This window comes from Bombus affinis, chromosome 4 (genome assembly GCF_024516045.1).
Source record: "Bombus affinis isolate iyBomAffi1 chromosome 4, iyBomAffi1.2, whole genome shotgun sequence".
Lineage (NCBI taxonomy): Eukaryota > Metazoa > Arthropoda > Insecta > Hymenoptera > Apidae > Bombus > Bombus affinis.
The window spans coordinates 15,031,650-15,052,166 of NC_066347.1; the positions used below are offsets into that span (position 1 = coordinate 15,031,650).

General features: G+C 33.8%; 2 protein-coding genes and 1 long non-coding RNA gene across 9 annotated transcripts in view; 1 reads left to right on the forward strand and 2 right to left on the reverse strand.

Moving 5' to 3' along the window:
• Positions 1-1,247: 1,247 nt before the first annotated feature.
• On the reverse strand, positions 1,248-6,055 carry LOC126915764 (WD repeat-containing protein 26). The gene is made up of 11 exons (XM_050720731.1): positions 5,608-6,055; positions 4,980-5,216; positions 4,206-4,365; positions 3,955-4,125; positions 3,583-3,756; positions 3,155-3,340; positions 2,816-3,082; positions 2,586-2,731; positions 2,290-2,498; positions 1,972-2,166; positions 1,248-1,870 (listed from the first exon to the last, which is right to left on the reverse strand). Exons 1-11 carry the CDS (start codon positions 5,619-5,621, stop codon positions 1,815-1,817), a joined length of 1,815 nt encoding a protein of 604 aa, XP_050576688.1. The 5' UTR covers positions 5,622-6,055; the 3' UTR covers positions 1,248-1,814.
• A 736-nt stretch (positions 6,056-6,791) lies between these two features.
• Positions 6,792-20,517, forward strand: part of LOC126915402 (protein expanded-like) — a 117,716-nt gene continuing 103,990 nt past the window's right edge. For 4 of the 7 annotated variants that reach the window (XM_050720041.1, XM_050720043.1, XM_050720040.1 and 1 more), the window contains exon 1: positions 6,792-7,271. The gene's annotated coding sequence lies outside the window, so the exon portion shown is untranslated. Of the gene's footprint in view, positions 7,272-8,854; positions 9,158-20,517 lie in introns of those variants that run through there. The other 3 variants (XM_050720049.1, XM_050720050.1, XM_050720044.1) reach the window with 1 other exon arrangement.
• LOC126915424 (uncharacterized) lies at positions 11,784-13,645 on the reverse strand. The gene is made up of 2 exons (XR_007710188.1): positions 12,929-13,645; positions 11,784-12,676 (listed from the first exon to the last, which is right to left on the reverse strand). It is a non-coding gene; the product is annotated as an uncharacterized LOC126915424 (long non-coding RNA).

Below are 20,517 nucleotides of genomic sequence, written 5' to 3' on the forward strand. Positions count from 1 at the left end.
AACTATACCAAATTATGAAAAAGTCCTGGAAACTTTTAATTAGATTACAAAGTGCTAAGGCACCACAGGTAAATGCAAATGATAATAGTGATTGGTATCATATTATCTCACTACAATTTCAGGGGCATAAACTACAGACATTTCCTTTGCATGTAAACTTCTCTTGTTATGTAAACGTGTTTGTAACATTATTTGTTCTGAATGTATTTGTACACACATACTCTACAACTTCTGATACTGTGAAACCTCCAGTTTGGTTTTCATTGTTTGATAACAAAACCAACAGAGGAAAAGTAAGTGTTTGAATATTCTTATATTTTTATTTGTGATTATATTTTATAGTATATTATTTAATGTTACCATATTAGAAAAAAAGAAAGAATTTAATTTACATTATGTATGTTTTTTTTTTTTTATTAGTAAGGAAATCATTTTAAAAAGGTGGAGAATGGCAAATTGTATAGTTTGCTATGAATAAAACGAAAATTGATGTATGAAGTAAAAATGTAATAAGTATAGTGTTAGAAGATGCTGTAATGTTACATATATTCAAAATAACAATTATTCATAGCATATGTCTTTAGTTTTGATTTAAAATTTCTAGATATTATTATAGTTATAAAAGATAGTTATTGTTATTTTATAATAATAAAAGTCAAAATACTAGTAATAAATGAAATGCGACATATACAGATATTTGATTTATATCAAGGAACTAATGTTTTAAAATAAATGTTCAAAATCTATGTTATTCTACCAATGTTATATTAAAATTTTTATGAGCGTGAAAATATTAAGGCAAATATAATATTTATAAATTTTTGACATTCAGTGCGTACATTTTAATAATATAAAATCACAGTACTGAATAAAGGTACTAATATCAGGATTCATGCTCAACTTTCACATACAAATCGAGTTTGTTTCTTTTTATACTAAAATCGTTGAATTTTTTAATTTCTGACTCATTTCGCGTCAATCTGTACGTCTCATAACAGAGTTCAAACTGTTTATAAACTCCATAATTTATCTCACTTAATCATCAAATTATTTACTGAAATTAAATTTCTCTCCATATAATATTCGTATTACTTCTACATCTTTAATGATGATTTACGACATCTGTATACAATTTGAAACATACAATATCAATGTAAGATGGCAGTTACATATGTAGTGAAAAATGAGAATGATATCATCCTCATCAATGATTAACAAAATTAATTAGAAATTCATTAAGCACGAAATTGTTATTTACAGCTTTTTATTTTTAGAAAGATTAAATCTGACACAGTTTCTGTCAAAACAAGGTTTCTTTTTTTGATAATAGTCTCACGAAATCATAAATTTTATATCTCGCTGCAATGTTTTTTACTTTATGCTTATTAATGCACATTAATTTTTCTCTTTACATCAATGCTACGACGGAATTTGTTGAAATTCTATTTTGTCATAACTTATATTAGCCAACATATATTATGCTGTTTTTGTTTGCAAAAGTTTACACCATTAATTCATATTGATAAATCATTTAAATTTAATTTTGACAAACAGGTAAACCATAAGATTGTATATAAAATCTGGTAATAAAGAAAAGATTGATTCTCAAATAACTCCTGATTATTAGTTATTTAATGAATTAGCATAATGCTAACACATCTCTCTTTTACTCTCAATAGTAGTCATTTACCCAGACTTACAGTAATGAGGCATAAAGAGATAGCTGCTGGGGCAGGAAAGAGTCAGTATGACAATCAATATGACAGTCTTTTGAACACCATGAGGTCATGGGAACACTGATATACTGTAGTACGCTACGATACCATTTCATGCCATCCACTACCATTTGAGGAGTTACTTTCTAATGGAACTAAAATTTAAGTACATAAATTAAAGTCAATTATTTTCATTTAAAAAGATTATTAATATTTTTATTGATAGCTTTGATAAAACAAAGTTTAATAAACTTACCAGTCTTGTCACTATCAACTTTTTCTGGAGAAGATGACCTAGGTCCCCATATTCTCACTGTGCAATCATCTGATACAGAAGCCATCATTTGATGATATACTGGATTCCATGAAACACAATTTACTGTTCTACTATGTCCTGTTAGAATCGCTATAGGTAATTCCCTTTTGATATGCCACACATAGACTTTAGTATCTATAATAGGAATAGTTATAGAATAATAAGACAAATAATAGAAATTAATATCATTATAGAAATGTTTATATAATTTTTACTTTGGAAATGATATAAATAAAATATTTTTGTTAAATAATTTACCTTCACTACCAGATGCAACAAAATCTTGATTTACACCACCAAAACAACTATGGATTGTGAAATGTCCTTGAGTAACACCTTGAAAACGTCTTACTAAACATCTATCTTGTAAATCCCAAAGATGTACACCCTGATTGGCCACATTAAGAAGCGCAAGTCGATCTGCTTTATCTACACTAAAGGACATCAAAGGATGATCTTCTTGTAATCTATAATATTAAATATTTTAGTTAATATAATACCCTTATATTATTCTCTACATTACATTATCCATAATAAAGCAACTATGATTTTACATTGTAAAGTCACATAATTCGTCAAAATTATATCCCCGAATCCTATGATGCGAATCAGCAGCAAGAACCGTTTTTCCATCATTTTTACACCACAGACATTTTACTCTAACTCCTTCCCATGATTCTGAGACATTACCTTCAATATCCTAAAATTTTGTGTTCAAATATTTAATGCATTATTTCACTAGCTTAATGAAATGTAATATATTAGAAATTAATTGATATGTTACAAATTGATAGAACTGGCCACGAAGTCCTCCAGCTACAAATTTACGTGAATCAGGATACCAAGCACAAGCTGTAAGTGAATCATCAGTACTTTGGGTTACTGTTGCACGTAGTTCATAATCAGGTGGGTCAATACTCCAAAGCCAAAGCTCTGGACAATCTTCAGGTCCACACGCAATTAAAAGACTGCTATCAGGACTCCAAGCAATTAATGCTACTCCATAAGTATGACCCTCTAATGTTTTTCTATGAGTTACTCTCAATGTTTCCTATTTTTAATATAATATTGTTACACACTCAATCAAAATTTATTATTTTGTTATATTTATTAATTTACTTACTGGATCAACATCCCAAATAATTACAGTCATATCCTTAGAACCTGTAGCTAGTTTACGACCATCAGGAGAAAATTTACAATACCACACTTCATCACAATGATTATTGAGCACCTGTAGAGTATGGCACGGGAACTGTTCTTTGCTACAGCTGTGGTCCACAAGCAGTGACACATTTTCTAAACTTGCCTAATTTACAACAGACATAAAATCATAGTTGTATTAACAGTAAAAAAGTTGAATATTATATAAATTTAAAGATGTATAATGTTTAAAAAAATTTTGCTTCTTTTTAATTTTAAAAAACAGCAATATGTTATTTAAATATATATCCTAAACGAATAAAATGATATCCTTCATAAAACTATAAAGGAAGATTTCCTCTTTATCTCAAAAATTTTAAATATTTAAAAGGAAATAGTAAATATTACCTGAGTATGTGTTACGTGGTATGTACATTGTTGATTTTGCATTTCCACAGCTTGACACAAAAGAGAATGAAGGCGACGTGGTGGTAACATAATGGAGGGTGGCAGATATTTCTGTAGTCTATCCATTAAAGCAGCTCTCGAGACTGCACCTTTGCCATCCCAGCCTGCACGTGTCTGTTAACAAGTGTCTATTTGCTAGTGATCAAATTTTCAGTAACAGGTTAGTTTCAGAATATTTCTATATTCATACAAAATTCAATCTTTGAAAGTTCATTAGTACATAATTGATTAGCAATAAAATATTTATTTATTAACACACATTTTATTATATATATTTCTGGAATAGAAGATTACTAGTAAAATGTATAATACCTGTAATTCATCACGTCCACTGCACATCATAAATGCAGATAACTGGTGTACACGACCTGTATTATGCCCTAAAGGTGTAAGTTCATTGCGTAAGACATGCAATGCTTCCAGTACTAATCCTTCTTCTAAGTATTCTAAGTATTTTTGTTCCAGTAACAAGAATTTCATCTCCTATGAATGGATAGTATTAATGAAATATTTGTGTATATGTTTAATCATATTTAAAATATTCTAAATGTGAAGATATTTACTACTAGACTTTGATTTGCTCCATTTAAGAATATTTTAAGTTCACTAAGGTCGTGCTCTGCCTTTGACCAATCTCCATCCATAACATGTTGTCTAAATTTTGCAGCAGTTGGATGATCTAGACGACAACCGGACTCTTGCATGAGAAGATCTGCTGTACGACTAAAAAAAGATATTTCATATCGTCAATTTAATATAGTGAAAGATTGGCTAGTATTATTTAACTTTATAAAAAGTCTACTTTTATTTATTTTCAAATGAGTCTTTGTTACAAACATCTATATTTTTTAAGTATATTGTTACCATCTGAATAAAGCATAACATGGTAAAATGGTAATGATGCTACTAATACTAATAGCAATAATAATCTATTATAGACAAATACAACTTATGCATACATAATGTATATGTTTCTTTTTTAATGCCCACATTATAAAGCAAATATAACTTGCAGATACTGCTGCCTATATTTCAAGGTTCTATAATTAGCTTTCTCCCACCACAGAGTACGTAGTCCAGATAGGTTGTGATACAATACTTCTGATAAATGCATACAAAGAAAACTTAAGAAACAAAGAAAACTTTCAAGAACAGTTACAATAAAGGAACAAATTCATGAAGATTGAATTGTAACACTTCATATTTAACTAATAGCATATAAATTACATAAACAGTTTTATAAATCTTAATCATAACGTATATAAAATGACCTTTTAAAATCATTCTTTATCACTACAATTTGGGAATATACAGAAACTAAATTAAAAGTTACATACTTCAGTCCAACTGTCTTCAAATGTTGTCCAATAAGTCTGACAATATCTTGATTGGTTTTGTCCATTATTTTCGGCGGTCCCAAATTCTGATTTGTTTCTCCATTAACACCATTGATGTCATTATCCGATTCCGGTATCATGTTGCCATTTGCATGAGGTCCACCAGAGTCAGCTGTTGAACCATTCTGCTGCAGCCCGGAGGAAATGCCACCATTTGAAGTCTGCTGTTGCATTATGCTGTCATGCACACGGAAATGTTACCCGTGATGACAATAGTAGTCCGCAATATTAACAAGCATGTGTACTAATGTTCTATCTTGACTTAAGTGTCTCTTCTTTTATTGTTTTGACTGTTTTTAAATGTTTTTTCTATCATAAGAACTTTAAAATGCTATGTGTACAAAAGTGTACATGTTTATGTACAAAAATTCTATGACTATTCGATGAAAGGATTTCAATAAATAAGAAAACCGTTTGATAGACAGCACATATGAAAGGAATCCGACGTCGATACGTCTTGAGATTCTGCAAGGAAGAAGATACACGTGAGAGCGTCATAACGAAGGGGGTAAGCCCCTTCGTGTGTTGACTACGCGCTCGCGATGATCTAGGGCCCTGTTTGCGTTACCGATAGTTTTCCATCTCAGGATCGGTGTGGTGCTCGTCCGCTGGTCGTAGGGTAGTCGGGAGAGAACTACGAGACCTTTTGCACGGTGGCGGAGCGAGTCCACCGTCGTCTGACTCGCTGCTCGAGGCCAGGCTTATGCGCGTACCGCCCCGTTTTTCACACGATTATTGTCCCTAAGATCGTTGGTGGGGCTGGGGCTGGAGCACGCACGCAGCCACGGTTGCGTTGCACGGAAAACTCGTAGCCTCCCCCCTTTTTTCTGCTTCTTTTCTTGATCAATGCGTATGCCGTTTATCCCGTCGGACCTGCTAACCGACGATCAGAAAACGAAGAAAAACAGAATTCTTGCACGCCTGCCAAAACGGATACGAACAATGACTGTTACACAGCTGATACTTGTTTAGATCGTCGTTTACGTCACACTGTGATCTTTGCAGATAGTTCCGCTGACTATGGCGCCCACTATGTCCGCTCAGAAATGTTGCTTTTCTAAGCTTATAAAATCTCTTTTGCTTATAATTTTCACAGTAAGATGGAAGCACTTATCTACTAAAATATTGTTTAGCGGGAAATTTAACGTACACTTATATGTTGGTTTAATTGTCTATTTAAATATAAATAGATAAATAAATTAGTCATGTAACATCATTTTATTAATTCTTTTATGTATTCCTATTATTATTTTCTAATACAAATAATAAATTGTTGTGCACCAAAATTAACCTTGGTTACATAACACACACACGATCTATTATTGATTATTATAAAAAAGTATATTATAATATATTATAGATATATAATCTACACAAAAAATAACGTTATAAACAAATTTCAACATTTTAAAATTTACTTCATTCTAGTAATATGCGAAATGGAAAAATATACTTTCACATATAAATATTATTAAACACAATTCTGTTAAATATTTTAATTTACTCTATAATAATAAAATACTTATTATAATTACAAAATATTATCAAAATTTGTAAAATAAATTCAACGTAATTATGATTTACGTAATGAATTATATATGGAACTCCATAAAATTTTTATAAATTGAAAAGACATAGTTCATTGTGTACTATATTATCGATAAATTTTAAATAATTCATACGATTCGCGTAGAGTTTTGTGGGGTACAAGTTGATTCATCTGTGTTAGGTTAGTTTGTCGATTATGGGAAGTCGGCGTGTGCCGCTAGTCAGTCAGTCGCCGGCCGCCGGTGCAGTATGTTGCAATGGTGTTTTATAGAACTTTTTAAGTTTTGTTCTACAGAACTGTGTCCTAAATTTCTATAAGCTTGCACGTATAACAATTATCAGAAAAGTTGACAAATTTTTAGGTATAAGAATGTCGTTCGTGGTAACGTCAGAATGTTTTTTTCCGCGGTTCGATTAACGTGTGAGAGAAAAAGAGGAATTCGTTTCATCCGCGTCGAAGTTCAGTTCACGTGAGATCACTGAATCTCGTGTAAGCGGCAGCAAACGTGCGATTTGTGTTGTGCTGTGCATTTTTAATATTCTTACGGAAAAAGTGTTTATTCGTTACGTCCACCTGTTGCGCGCCCAAACCAGGCTTCTTTGTGTTACGTTGGATTAACCGGATTACATGCACTATCGGGATGTTCTTTCTGCTAATATAAATCATTAGGAACGAAAGAAGAGGTAATTTTCTCATATTTTTTAATTTTATGCTCGTGTGATCGAAATTAAACGTTTTGTGGTTTTCGATCACGGTAATCGTTTTTTTGTACGCTTGTTTTAATTGGCAACATGTTTAAATAATGGCCGCCATTTTTTTAAAGCGCGGGCGATGAAAGTGGAATGGGAAAGTCGTATTTAAAACAGAATTTACATGAGTAATATACGATGTTTCGATGCGTGTTTCTTGTCTACTCATTAATAACATATTGATCTTATGTTAACAATATTTATTATACTTTACTATGGTTTTCGTTATTAATGCGTGATGTGAAAGATTTCCATCCTGTAAAACTTCTTTCCATGTGTAGTTATGCGTAAGAGACGAATTTTCGTATGTTTTATATTTACTTGATAAAAAGTATATGATTGTGACCGTTATGTATACTTTTTCGCTAATTGATTAATTATTTTCTGTGAAATTAAGAATATCCAAGTAGCAACTTTTGCAAATACTATCTGTTGTTTTTTGTATCTATACAAATAAAATTGATTTCCCTTTTTATTATTTTTTATAATCGGTCAGAAATATTAATCTAATTTAGGTAGGAAGTTAGGTTTAGGAATTTTCTGAGTTTTTATTATTTTCAAATTTATGCGACCAAGTTTGTAACAGTTGAAACAATAACTTTATGGTGACTGTTTTTTATACTAAAAGCTCACTCACGTGTGATATTTACATGTAATGAATTTTCTGTAGCGGTTATATACTTTTAAATATATACATGTAGCGAGTTCGTGTATGCACATTTCGATGACCACCGTACGACGGCACGTCGCCGAGTGGAATGAGATGACAATGCGATGAGACTGGAGAAGGGAAAGGTGCCTCGCAACTAGTGATGGCCACACAATTGTTTCCGAGGCAAACTTTCGAGTAATTAACGATACAAAAATGTAAATCAGCTTAACGATATTATTTAAATTCAGGAATGTCAAAAACTGGAATTATATTTTGTCCTTGGAATATGCAATTTCATATATTATAAAAATTCACGATCGATTATAAAATAATAATAACAATTTTTAAGATGGTGAATTAAACTTGAAATACATACATATAATCAATATTGTCAAATTATATTTGTTATACCGTAATATACCAGATTGAATATTTTAATTTATGCAGTTACAAACAAAAGGAAAAGATAGTGAGATTACTCCTTTATTGGAAAAATGTAAGATTTGAAATATTCATCTGAAATAAATCATCTTCAAAAATTTGAGGGTTTGGAGCAATAAGGAAGAGCGTAGTAGTTTATTACTACGAATATTATTATAGGTGACTATGAATTTGTAATATGTTTAGGAAAGTGATTTGGTTTTGACTAATTTTGAGTTGATTTTCGTTGATCTTCCCAAATTATTGGAAAGTGGAGTTAGCTTCTTATTGTAATAATTCCTTCCATTATTTATATTTATATGATGAAAAAAGGGAAATCTTAAATTGTTAATCCACATTTCTCAACTATTTCTTTTTGTACATGAGAAAGTCATTTATATATATATATATATATATTAATTGCAACATTTATCATAAATACAATGTTTGTTAATTCTTATGGTGAATTAAACTTGTCAAATTGTGGAGAATGTTTTATTTTGAATAATATTTGAAGCGCTTGGAAACGTGTCGAGTCCATCGCTATTCGCAGGATGGGAAGATGCCCATGGAGAGGGGCACATTCCACTGTGGATGCGCATGCGCACATTCTGATTTGCGGCACCCGCGCATTCGACCGCGTGTAGCCAGTGTTGTTGAGGTTAACTTCTTCTGATTTATACATATCTGGAAAAAGCAATCTCAATGCGGAACGCAAACCGTATTTGTGCATACCTTCGGAAATTAGGTAAGCTGCGTACGTACTTTCCTTAATGATTTCACGAAATATGAAGATCACAATTTATGCATAGTATGCATTCATTGCAAATTAAAAATAGATCGCCTTTTTGTTACTGTATTAACGATACACTTGCATATTCACGAATGGATATGTTTATTTCATCTCAGTATGTGCAAAGTGGTTTTTGTATTTACAAATAAAAATTCACGTTGACATTGAATATGGTTGAACTTTAATAAAAATTTATTGGTAGAATCTGTCACGGTTCTTTTATGTCTTCAGAACTATTAATCATTTTTCTTATTCTCTTCTTATTTCCTTTTAATTGACATCGCATTCGAATAGTAGCTTTCGCAACTTCGAGCTTGTATGTTTCACATATATACCGTATATACGATATATGACGAGAATGTTCATCTTCTTAATGTGTTGGATTTCTGGACTTTACCGCGCACAACTGTAATACTAGAGAAAAGCCTGATTGCAGGCACAGAACGGTTCCTCAACGCGGCGCTCTCTTCAACTTTGGCTCGTCGTGTTGAATGTTAATACGTAGGAAACGGTAGCCGTGCCGTGACTATTACTATGCTTTATATACTTGAAAGTAGTTTAAGCGCAATAAAACATTCGTCACTAAACCATTCTCGTAAAGGATTACTGGTACCGGTTTAAAAAATACTATTGGTATTAATACTATTTACTTATTTATTGTCATAATTTATAACCTATATAGTATTATATAGGTACAGATACACAGTATTATATTTATACACAGTATAACTCTTTGTTGTTTTATGTTGAATTGAATTACATTCTTTGTTTTATTTTGTTTATTTCAATCGGGCTATACAAAGTATTCTTTTTTACGTATTAGTACAGGTGCAAAAGTATTGAAATATAAAGTATTGTACTTAAATAAGACGTGTTAATACTTGTATTACTGAACTATACGATCTCATTTCGCAGCAAAATAGAATTTAATGAGCCCATAAATTGCATGACTCTTAATTTGCAAATACATTGATTAATCGTAGATTATCTTTATGAATTTAGAATTAATTTATGACACAAAACTGTGATTATTCCTTCATATTACAAACTATATCTGCATTATATTAATTTTTTTTTAATAATTTAATTATTTTTAATTTTTCAAATCTACGAATATATCGATCAGTTGCAGATTAACTCTATCGATATTTAGTTTTAATATCCCTTTAATGTTATTAACTCATATAATTTCAATTATGACCTTTTTCAAACTACATAGAATTTAAAAATTCTATAAATTGCACGATTCTTACTTTTACAAATATATTGATCAATCACAGATTACGATAAGAAGACTGTTTGCAATGGATAATCTTTACAACCATCAGTTCGTCGAATCGCTATTAACATTTTAACGACTTACATTTTGCGTCGCATCATTGTTTATTTCGTACGCGCTGGTAGACATGTGAGGAAGAAGAGAAATGTATTCTTCTTTCGTTTAACGTAAAACCCGCAGGTCGTGGAATGCGCAGTCTAGTATTCATGATATCGTAATTTACTGTGTATGTATGTAGCTATATAGACATATATACTATCCGTGTCGTGGAAACTGCGTTATATATTGTTATATAACGTTATATAGTTTTGTATCTTACGCACCCCTTGTCTCTTGTTGCCTTGTGCCTTTTGTGTGTTTGTCCTGCGTAAATATCGCCTGTGCAAAATACTTTTCGAGGCTACGCTGTAGGCCGTTGTGTGCCAGAGTGCCAGGGCAAATAATATCCAGGCATCTCTTTAGCCGACATTCAAGAGTTCGTCCAAGCATCTTTTCATTTTCATCTCGTATACCAAAGTTGCTCAAACTATTTCAAGTATTCAAGGGCTCGAAATCCTAACCTGCTAAGACGCATTTTATTGAATTCAGGTGTTTTTGCTATGTTGAAGGAAATCCGATCCGCTTAAATACCTCGAATAACTTGAAGAGATAAATTCCATTCTTTTAGTTGCTATACTTGAATATTTATAAGCCTTTCTAACATATTCACATATGTTTGAATTTTTTAATTTAAAATTTCATCGAGAGTTTGCATTGTGGCATAGGGAAACAGAGATTCAAATTAATAAAACAATCGCAGAAACTGGGGCGTTTTCTTCTATCATCGTTATTTATTGTTTTATCGTACTATAGTGGAGTGTAATCTTATTATATACATTTATTCCTTGATAATTGTAACCTAATACATAGCATTATAATTTCGTTATAATAGTCGAGAAATTCAAATTATTTGTAAGTAAATCTGTGTGGTGTATATGAATTCAACATTTTGTAAAATTGTGTTTAAAATTTCATTGGTAACTTACATATTTAATTTCGTATATAATGAGAGTTGAATAAGATGTTCGTAAATTTCTAATCGGGATAGTACAGAAATGCAAATTATTTGTAAGTGGCATGTATGCATTTCAAGATTTCTAGGTTTCTGCTTAAAATTTTATTGTTAATTTACACGTGTAATTTAGTATATAGTGGGATATATGTATAGTATTCATTCTCTAATTAAAGTGTCATGAAAGCACAGTGAGACAACGAAGTCTGTGCAAAATATTTCTAAAAAGGAAGAAATTTTGGTCCACGAAAAATTCGCTACCTGTGTCACGTACGGTTTAGGCATACCACTGTGTGCGAGATGAACTATACGATACCCCAGAACCGTAATGAATAATATTGCGATCATGTCAGGATAGCTCTTCGTACGTGATTGCCAGCATCTCTTTTTGGACGAGGTCGAAAGATACCTCTGGACCAGATCGTAAGAACAAAGAAAATCGTCGATGATGTAGTATTTGTCGTAATATGTAATTCGTGGTATAAATGAAGTCAAAATGGATGAAAATTTATCAAATAGATAATGCATGAATTTGATCAATTTGAAGATTCAGTTCGATTACTTGCTCCTGTCCAGTTAGGAATTGGTTATATTGGCGTATATTTGACATGTCTTCGAACTCGATTCTTTCAAAGACAAAGACTCTAACACAATTTTGTTGTTCTTTATTTTCATTTCATTTTGAGTTATAGAATCTCCCTGGCTTCGTTTGTACCGCGAGTTTATGGCCTATGATACATACTTCTTCATATATACATACACATGTATACACGCATGTATGTATACATATGTATATCAATCGGTTCATGAAACAAAAAGATTATCAGAGTTCTTCAGACATAATAATTGACGGTAAATATTCGAGTTGGATAAATCTGTATATCCTTGGAAATCCGGTAAAAAAAAAACTACCTCAACATTCTTTCTTATTTGTTCTCGTTCTTTCTACCGCAATAACGATTCTGTCCAAAGTGGCAGCTCGTGGAAGTATCGTCTCGATTTTACGAGCAGACTAACCTGGAATCCATCATTTCTCTAAGATCCACTTAAAGTTCCAATCCGACGATGTTTCCTGGAACCGGTGTACAGTAACTGCGTCCGTGATTCCTCCGACATATTTTCACTTCTTCCGATTGTATTCAGTCTGAAAGAAAGTAATGGCCACGCTCTTAGATTCTACCCATGGGGAACACAGAAGAAATTCTTTGGCTTAGAAAAAATTAGCGTGCGTCCATTGAGATCGTAAATTTTTTTAAAACCACTGGAACAACCGTGATCGTCACACGAGAAGATATCAAAGGAAAAATCGAATGTTTCTTTTTTTCTTCCGTTAGTGTTTAGATTTTCTTTTTTTTACGGTTTTTAGGATGGCCACGGACAGGTCAAATACACATACCGAAAGTAGCCGAGAATTCCGAGCTATTTTTCTTGAGGAAATCACAAAGAATGTGGTCGAAGGCGGAACGCGCAGGTGCTCCTGGTTCCCTTCTCTCTTTCTCCACGGTTCAGGTCAATTCTGCTTCATTCCTCCTGTTCCCTCTCTTCCTCTCTCTCTCTTTCTCTTTCTCTTTGTACATATCCCTCTTTCTTTCTCCCTGGTATAATCTTCTCCCCGGCTGTAAAAATTGTCTACGAAGGTCTAAATATTCGGAGGATACCGTGTGGTGATTATAATTCCTGGGTTGAAGTTGCCTCGAACGAAGGAATGCCAAGGGGCGGCTAAGACAAAGCGCCATCTCCAGCTTCGCCCTTTATCTCTTCACCACTGAAGATTAGTATCTATAGTCGGACGACAGATGGTGGTCGGTAGCTACACACCACACACTACATAGTACACAGTCCGGATTCTATATACTATATAAAGTTTCAAGCTTCAAACGGAGAACTTATTATTTCTCCTTTTTTTCCCTTCCTTCCTTTCTTCTTTTTTTCTTCTTCGCCTATATAGCTATTCCATACGTGCCTCTCTCTCGGTACTTTTCGGATTTGTCCGATTAAACGTAACAGTTGGTAATGCTAGTTCGCATATGGGTCACGACACGAAACAAAAGTCTAATTAAGCATGAATTCAAATCGTAAATAAACGAATTTCTATGGTTTCAACCACGCCATGTTATCTAATATCATCATATGTTATCGTACACCGGTAGTGAAGACCTTTTTGCTTTCGCGTCTGTATATATAAGCCTGTGTAAAAATGTTAGGTTATCCTTTGATCGAGCCTTCAGAAAACATTTTTAATGGCATTATGCTGTGGCTATGGAAAATATGTATTTGCACACCATTGTATTTATTATAGCATTTTTACATACTTGTTAATTAGATCCAAATGTATTAAATGTTGCATCATCTAGTAGTATTTCATACGACTACAAAAATTTGATATTAAGAAAGTGATCTGTAAAACTTGGAAAAAAGCGCTTTGTTGAAAAATAAAGATATGCGTAAATACTTTCTGTAGTCACTGTATAGTGACTTTAGACATCTTTTCATGGTTCTAGCTGGGTGTGGTTTCCTTTACTATGTAAGAGGTTAGCTAGGAAACCTGAATTTCTTAGAGTTATCATTATCAAAGGGACTAGATCAGTGAAGAGGTCTGTACTAATTGTAATAGCTCTATAGTAGTAATGAATTTAGATTATCGAAGAAATCTGAATTTCATCTGATTTGAAATACTAAAAATATTTCTTAAAGTACAAATGACATTATTGAAACATTATTTCACAAGATGTTGGAGACTGGAAATAATTCTTTCTACCGGGAAAAGAAAATCATACAAAATATTGATTATTTCAAATTAATCGATTCTTTTTACGCAAGCTATCGTTAATCCTTAAAAAGAAAACATTCCCTTTTAGTAATAGTACTAGTAGGCTGGTCTAACGATAACACTTTTGCGTAATATCGTATGTTATATACCTATGAGTGAACGCGTTGTACCGATCACGGGAGTAATGCAGCAAAGAATGGAAAAAAGAAAGAAAAAGCAAAAGAAGTTGGATCGAAAATTTACGAGACACGGCTGCCAGCTATTATTGGTCGATAAAACGTTTAAATATCTGATAACAGTACCGGTGATCGGTATCGAAGGAATCGGAATCGGGAAGGTGTTTTCGGGTTTGATCGCGTGAGACACTCTAGAGTCGAGCGAAAGAGCATTTCGGTGCTAACGGCTTTTGCGAATTTTCGGCACGGGACAGCTGATGTATTCTGGTATAATACATGCTTCCGTCCTCTCGTAACAGCCGTAGTTTGGGATAGGGAGAGCTCCGTGGAAACGTAATCACCGAGAAGAATATTGGCCGAGCTAATCGGCCTGGCCAACCTTCTTCTTCACGTGTAAAATCCATTCTCGAGAAATTCGCGATGGCTGTACGTATATACACGAGCGTATCGGGGTGTCCGCAATTATCGTAATTATATCTCGATGCGATGAGTCATACTCATGGTTGTGCTAGTGTATACTCGTAATACACGAACCACGAGAAAGAATGGAGAATGCGGATCGTTTCGCATCCGTCGCCGTTGCTTCCACCGTTTCGAATCGTGCTCGCACGAAAACCTGTATGATCGCTCGTTCGTATACAATAGTATACATACATACATACATACATACTTCGTTCTTTCGCTGGCTGGAAACGCGATCACGTACGCCATACTTAGCCCTACACAAGATATCGGTATACGTTACACTGTTGGCCAAAGTATATACGTAGATATTAGGGTACTTACCGATATTTAGTACAAATCGAATACTTTTCAGTGCTTTTATTTCCAAGTTATTTTATCGTAAATTTGTTATTTCATTCGTCTCGTATGTTACAACGAAAGAAAGTCAAATTTGTTGGAGCTTCCCAATAATATATATAATATAACGAGTAGATGCAATAATACTTATTCGCGTACATATAGGTATATGGTTAAATCAATATACATACGTACATGACGCATGTGTACGTAAAATTGAGATCAAAACACAGTGATTAGAATGCCAATATAGAAAAAGGGAAAATTCTTAGAAATTCACAAATGTTACGCAACGGCAAAAAATTGAATGACATATCGTTGAGAAGGTTATGTGCAGTATTTAGACGGACGAATACTTATGCAGGCGGTTACATAATGCATAGTCGATTTTCGATTATGCTAGTTCATTCTTCGACAATGTGATAAAACGACGAGGAATTGGAAATGAACGATGAAACTCGACTTGTGTAAATAAGCATATGGATTCCTCTTTTGTTTCGAATTCGCACTAGATTAGACGAAAAACAAGGCGAACATTCGGAATATTATCTGACAGCGGGCTATGTAGAGTTAATTTACAAGCTTTGTTGGCAATGTGGCTAAAATATGTGACAAAATATGTATAGACTATCATAATCCATTCTTCGTTATTTGATCTGTAACGACGATTCGAAATTCTAATTCGAGCGTGTAGATATCCGAGAAAAAGAACAGATAACGCGATAGGTTGTTATATAATTTTTGGTTACGTAGCTTTGGTTGGTTTGTATACATATTTTTGTAACAATTAATACTTCGATCCTCTGAGTTTACGATTACATTCTTTCACAAATATGTAGATACTCAAATAACATTTGAAATAAAATAACAAAACAAACATTATACGACGATTCACGAAAACTTTTTACGAATATATTACGTGCGTTATATAAAAGATCTTAAAATTTTATTAACGAGATACGACCATCCTGATTATACTGTTCAAATCTGAGACCTATATGAAAATGTATATATGTATATATGTATTCGAAGCAAATAACAATCTGTTTAGAAGAAATTTAAGGTGGCGGAATTAAACGACTCATCCTGTATAACATAATGTATAATATAAAATAATGTGTAAAGATTAAAAGCTTTTAAATGGTTTTGTAATTACGAGACGCAACGTATAAGTATTGAAATACTTTCGTAAGTCTGTGGAAAATTTTTATTTGTACGTTGCCAACCCGTACGGTTTTGTAACGATGAACAATTCGATCGTTCGCGATTCACGATGAAATGTAAAACAGCGTTACACGTAGTACGTTCTATCTACGGAGTAGGATTTACGGATGGCTGTGTTCGACCTGTATAATCTCTGTTCATGATCCATAATGCATCGATGAGTACCGTCTGCCTGATCACAATTTATAATTTATTGCCAAGTTACGAAGCATCTCCTGCAGCTTTTTCTCCCTTGCCTTCCCGGGCACGTTGATTGTTGTTCGAAGTCTGGTAGCAACTTCTCTCTTGTAGAACATGCTGTGAAATTCCGTCGATTTAAATGGCGTTCAAGGTAAACGCTTCGATTGAATTTACGTCCGTCGCTCTTCTCCGCGATTTCTTATTTACGTGTGAATATCGCGGACACGGAATTGCTTCGCGAATCTCGTTTCGCGTTGAAGTCAGAATTAACATAATTCTTTTCGTCCTTTAAAGACGGATACGGGACTAGATATATAGCGATATATGAAAGTAAGGATTTGTACGCTTATCGTAGAAACTTTTATGAACTTATTACGAGTGGAGGAACTTTTTTGAAATTTCATTAGCAGTGTAACGAGATACCTACTACTATCGATCGTATTCGTATTTGAGACTAATTTGGAGATACGTGTCTATAGATGTTACGAGCTATTTATTGAAAATATATACCTAGTAAAAAATTAGTATGCAGCACGAAGGTTCAAGTGGTTCTATATATAGAAACAATGTTAAAGAATTATTATTAAGTATTGTAGCTGATTAATACGATAACTAACTGTACAAATACTCTCGTGAGCCACTGTATCTTCGTATCTGTATGAATAATTTACAATGTATTCTGTGAATTCGGTTTCTCAGTAAGGGTTTCTCGACGTTTCGAAATATAGGTATGTGGTTTCGTGGTTGCGAAGATACAATAGAACTCTATTTGTCGGCACCCACATCCGCAGACAAACAGTTCGTTAATTCTCTCTATTGTCTATAATTTTTCCTTCATATAATAGGAGTTCACGTTAATTAAGTGGAGTCAATCGATTGAACTCCGATCGATTAACGTGACTTAATTGACTCCGTTTAATTAACATGAACTCCTATTATACTAATTGGGCATTAATTATGATTTCATTTGAGTAAATGAAATTTAGACAAATGCAGTTCCCTGTATATTATTGGCGGATGAAAATGAAATATTTATTAAACCGACGTAGAATACAGCGTAACGGAAGTGACGTTCCGAAAAGCTGAGCCTCGTCGATCGATTTTCCAAATCCCAGCAGACATTGGGCATTGTTAGGGGATTTGGACATTGTTATAGGGCCCGTTATAATACTGTCGTTAGTCGTTAGGACAGATATAATGCGCAGGTTGAGTGCGTGATCTTTCCTCGCACTTTGAGGTAGGAAATTTCCTAAGACAAATCAAAAAGAATCTTTTAGTCTCTAAAGTTACAGAAGGTTAATACAACCGATGTTAATACAATCCGTGATATTTAAATAGCAAATGTATGTAATATTGTATACATATATGTAGCGGATAGTAAAATGTATCATCTCTAAAACGTTTCTAAAATTCGAAACTGCATCGCGAATAATAAATCGGTATCCCGCATACGCGGTACTCGATCGTATAAAGTTCACTCGGAGTTACACGGTTCTGATGCTGCGCTGCGCCGCGCCAGGATGATTTTACGCGGTGAGGAACCTTTGAGTATCCCAATCCAATATTTTTCAGTACCCGCATGGCATCCGCTATAGCGTTCGCCGTTCGTCGCACATATTTCCATTTCGCATAAATATCGAACGGCGCGGAATAAAAAATAGCGCTTTCGTGTGGCGATGCGAATACTCACCGCAGAAAATTCTCGCGAAATAATTGGACGTACACGCGCGTACCAGTAAAATAACTTACAAGTACTACCTTCTCTTCCACCGTTTCCTTCCTCTCTCTCCTTCATCTCATCCTCCTCTTCTTCTTGCAACCCTTTTTGATAAGGCTATTTCTCAGGAGCCCATTGCGAAAGCATTTCTCAATTTATGTGCAACCATCATTGATATTCCGTCGAGGAGCACGATTCTTCTCCGGGTAAAGTTAGGGGAGAACGTGCCATAGAAAGGAATTTATGGGAAGGGCTTGCGGTGTTCCGACCTTCACGGTCACGTTGCAGCCGGACCTCAAACCGCACGAAAGTTATTCCGAACAATTCCTTCCGAACGCCTTGTCTCCGATTCGCATGGACCCGGTCCCATATAGAATAGAACGAACATTATTGTGAACTGCAGTTGGAGTACGGCGAGCACGTGCGCGTGTACAGTGATTTTTATCGTCGATCGCCGATAAAACAAAAATTTGTTCTATCTTCTTTTTAGAAATATACTTTCTTCTATCATTTTCATCTCTCTCTTTTTTTCTTGCTTTGACGAAGAAAAGGTGACGAAAAGAAAAGGTACTTCGCACCTTCGTTGAACAAATTGTTAATCCGTTGAATATAATTACTAAAGATAGATCAACTACAGTTAGGTTGACTTTATTCCTTGCAAATATAAATACGAGATGATGTATGCTTAAAGGAAATAAAAGATGAAGAATTTTTAAATAAAGAAATTGTCGGTCAGAATCCTCCTACATCTCAGAGCTTCATAAAGCAACTCGTCTTTTTTCTGTTAACGGCTTAATCCTCTGCAACGAAGATTTCGTTTGCTTACAAAATTAAAGATTTTAATCGATCATAATTCTTCGATCTCGATCTATAAGTTAGGGATTGAGAATTATTATTAGATCGCAGTTGTTTATGAATCTGTGTGTTTTTTAAAAAGCACGTAAAAGAGAAAAGTACGCATAATATAAAAAAATTTAGCGTGCATGAAATAAATCTTTACATGAATTCCACGTTTCCTTAGTTGTTGATCACCTCGCACCATACGCTTTAGACGTACGTACTTAATTTACGACACGATATCGTTCATCTGACGTTTTGTAGGAAATATCCCGCGTCTTCGTTTTTCTATAATTACAACCGACAGTGAATATTCTTTCATAGATGCGAAAGGAATAGGTGATAAATATTGTATAAAAGTTATTCAATCGATAAAACATATATTTAGGTTGTATTTCTTGAGTTATGTTAATGACGAGATAAATTTGTATAAATATCCGCAGTCTAGATATTATTAATAGACGATTTTATGTCACGAGACCATATTGTATTTATTTACATATATGGGTACATAACTTTCAAGTTACATGTTTGTAATGAGCTATAGATCATTGTTACTTTCATGTCCGATTTTGGCAAAATTGTGTGTTTCGACATGAGCAATATACTTGACGCAGAAAGGAATTCGGGTTGAAATGATGCGGGTACGTTTCTTAAGAACAATTTTCTCGAAGAACACGTTACTTCGACAACCAAAATACAATATAATTACTCCTTCGCGTTACTATTACACCACCATTACACCTTTATACTATCATTCTGAAACATAAATCATCCACTTTTGTCTCTAACAATTATCTACCTCGTACACCAATGTTTATTACAGTCTTTCGTAGCAATCCTGATCTATTTAATGGACGCCTCTAAATTTCGATGACATTCTCTTAGAAACAGTCTGCATTGGGTTCTCGACTAAATCTCACAGTGTTAAAAGTTCAGCCCTTAAAATTCTTGCCATGAAAGGTCTCGTCACAAAACTCCATAACTATACTTTCATCGTACAATGTCGTACTGGCGAGGAAACGCGGTTCACCCTATCCTAACGAGAATAGAAAGGCCTCGCTTGAAAATCGACGACTGCGACCCCCTCTCTTCTTCTTGCCCCTTTCGATTACAATTTCAGATCGATTCGTACATCAATGAGCGGACATAAATCGCTTTTACCGTAAACAGTACAAAACAGAACAATGGACATCGCGATAAAAATATCCTGCAGAAGCTTGGAGGCAGAGTGGTCCGTTGTACGCGCGCGCACTCCACACATAAACACACATATATAC